The 2942-nt window shown below is 42.1% G+C and overlaps 1 protein-coding gene across 3 annotated transcripts in view; it reads right to left on the reverse strand.

Moving 5' to 3' along the window:
- The window catches only part of DGKH (diacylglycerol kinase, eta), a 91079-nt gene that overhangs the window by 56891 nt on the left and 31246 nt on the right, over positions 1-2942 (reverse strand). For all 3 annotated transcript variants that reach the window (XM_011940457.1, XM_011940446.1, XM_011940466.1), the window contains exon 10: positions 1120-1227. In XM_011940457.1, coding sequence (XP_011795847.1) covers positions 1120-1227 — 108 coding nt within the window. The remainder of the gene's footprint in view (positions 1-1119; positions 1228-2942) is intronic.

A 2942-nucleotide genomic window follows, 5' to 3' on the forward strand; every position in this document is an offset into this window, starting at 1 on the left:
ATACACACACAAGTTTAGAAAATTAAAAATACTGAGGCTGGATGCAGTGGCTCATCCCTGTAATCCTAGCACTTTGGGAGGCCGAGGTGGGTGGATCACCTGAGGTCAGGAGTTCGAGACCACCCTGGCTAACACAGTGAAACTAAATGCAAAAATTAGCCAGGTGTATTGGTGCATGCCTATAGTACCAGCTGCCCAGGAGGCTGAGGTTGCAGTGACCCGAGATTGTGCCACTGCACTCCAGCCTGAGCGACAGAGTGAGAATATGTCTCAAAAAAAAAAAAAACATAAAAAAAAGACAAAGTACCATTATGTTTTCTTGTCTACAGTATAACGCCCCATCTCTGCCCCATTAAATGTCCATGTCCTAATTCCCCAAACCCGTGAATCTGTTATCTTACATAGCAAAAGGAACTTTGCAGCTGGGATTAAATAAACAGCTTTGAGATGGGGATGATCCTGGGTGATCTAGGCGGGCCCAATGTAATCACAGTGGTCATTAAAAGTGGAAGAGGGAGCAGCAGAGATCAGAGAGATGCCATATGAGAAGGCTTCAACCTGCCTTTGCTGGCTTTGAAGATGGAGGGGAATGTGGGCAGCCTCTAGATGCTCCAAAGACAGGGACATAGAGTCTCCCCTAGAGCCTCCGGAAGGCAACAGCGCAGCTGACACTTTGATTTTAGCCCAGTAAGACTGTGCCAGTCTCCCATCATATACAACCGTAAGATGATAAATGTGTGTGAGGTGGCTAAATTTGTGTTAACTTGTTATAGCAGCGATAGAAAACAGATGCAGGTATAAAATTAAAAAGTAAAAGCTTCCCTTCCTTATTTCATAAATCTACTTTCCAAAAGCAGATCATTTAATGTTCTTCCAGAAAATTGTGACATCCATCCCAAGACACGGATATCTGTATCTTCAACATGAGAAAAGTTAGAGGACATCCACAAGAGACTGTTACAATAAAATCCTCAATAAATCTATTCCACGCCTCACTTTCCCAATGCAAAATACTTAACATGAAATTAAATTACTATTCAATAGCACATTTAAAAAAGCCAATTATTCCAGTGATATAATTATTTTTGAGGAAACCAACTATTTATTCCCATTACTTACATCATCCTCTTTAGTTCCACCCCAAAAGTTAGTGCCTCCAGCATAGCTGGGAATGTTCAACACGGCTATGCCTTGCAAGCTGGGAAGAGGAATATACTGCCCATCACACTGTAAGGTAAACAAAAAAAAAGTAGAGATTTGATAAAAAGAGCAGAACCACTAGTTTGGAAGATACTAAAACACTAAAGATGAAGGACAATGGAGCAGAGTGTGTTGGTAATGTCTGCTCTCTACACGTTACCAAATCATTTATCTTATTTTTTAATTTAAAAAATTTTGAAGTATAAATAACTATAGCAGAAGTTATTACAAAAAAACCGATTTTTTAAAAAAATGTTTCACCTCTTTCCTCCAAAACCAGGCAGTCCTTTTCTCAAGTCATTTTCAGGCCTCTTATATACTTTCACCCGCATTGTGGTCCTCTATGTACTTATTTTAAGCATCGTTTTGAAAGCAGGCTGGGTAAGAGCAAGTTGATCCTAACCATCTCACTTAGCCCTTCTCACAGTCCCTCATACATTGCTGGGACTCTACACCACCTGGGGACTGGTGAAACTCAAAGCTGAGTACTTCAAGTAGTCAGAACCAAAGTCAAGCAAAAACATATGCATCTCAGAAAGCTCCTTGCAGTCCTTACTTTCTCATTAATCACTTAAATGAAAAGTAAATTACCATGTAAATGATAAAAAAGGATATGGCTGGTGAAGGGATGTGAACACATTCTTACTGAGTAGAAGCAGAACTGTTACATTCTCTCATAAACATTGTTTCTTAAATTAATTTCAATTAATGCTGTTTATTCTATTAACTCTTTTTTTTTTTTTTTTGAGACGGAGTCTTGCTCTGTTGCCCAGGCTAGAGTGCAGTGGCCGGATCTCAGCTCACTGCAAGCTCCGCCTCCCGGGTTCACGCCATTCTCCTGCCTCAGCCTCCCGAGTAGCTGGGACTACAGGCGCCCGCCACCTCGCCCAGCTCGTTTTTTTGTATTTTTTTAGTAGAGATGGGGTTTCACCGTGTTAGCCAGGATGGTCTCCATCTCCTGACCTCGTGATCCGCCCGTCTCGGCCTCCCAAAGTGCTGGGATTACAGGCTTGAGCCACCGCGCCCGGCTATTCTAGAATTTTTTGGTTTCAGGTCTTAGATTTAAGTCTCTGATCCATATTGAGTTGAATTTTTTTTTTTTTTTTTTTTTTTTTTTACTGGAGTCTTCCTCTGTCCCCAGGCTGGAGTGCAGTGGCGCGATCTCTACTCACTGCAAGCTCCGCCTCCCGGGTTCACGGCATTCTCCTGCCTCAGCCTCCTGAGTAGCTGGGACTACAGGCGCCCGCCACAGCGCCCGGCTAATTTTTTTATTTTTGGTAGTGACGGGGTTTCACCGTGTTAGTCAGGATGGTCTCGATCTCCTGACCTCGTGATCCACCTGTCTCGGCCTCCCAAAGTGCCGGGATTACAGGCGTGAGCCACCGCGCCCGGCTATTCTATTAACTCTTAAATAAAGCCTAGTTGGCTATTAAGGAGACAATCAGTTATGAAACTAATTTTTTAAACATTACTCAAGAAAATGATCATAATTATGTTACATACATTTTATGAGGATCATACTTATTATTTTAATTAACATTTAAACCAAACCACTTGACATTTTTCTAAGTGAACATTTAAATCCAGTGGAAATGTTTAAGCCTTCATTTTATTTATTTTTATTTTTTTTAATTTTTTGAGACGGAGTCGCTCTGTCGCCCAGGCTAGAGTGCAGTGGCCGGATCTCAGCTCACTGCAAGCTCCGCCTCCCGGGTTCACGCCATTCTCCTGCCTCAGCCTCC

This window comes from Colobus angolensis, unplaced genomic scaffold (assembly GCF_000951035.1).
Source record: "Colobus angolensis palliatus isolate OR3802 unplaced genomic scaffold, Cang.pa_1.0 Scaffold101, whole genome shotgun sequence".
Lineage (NCBI taxonomy): Eukaryota > Metazoa > Chordata > Mammalia > Primates > Cercopithecidae > Colobus > Colobus angolensis.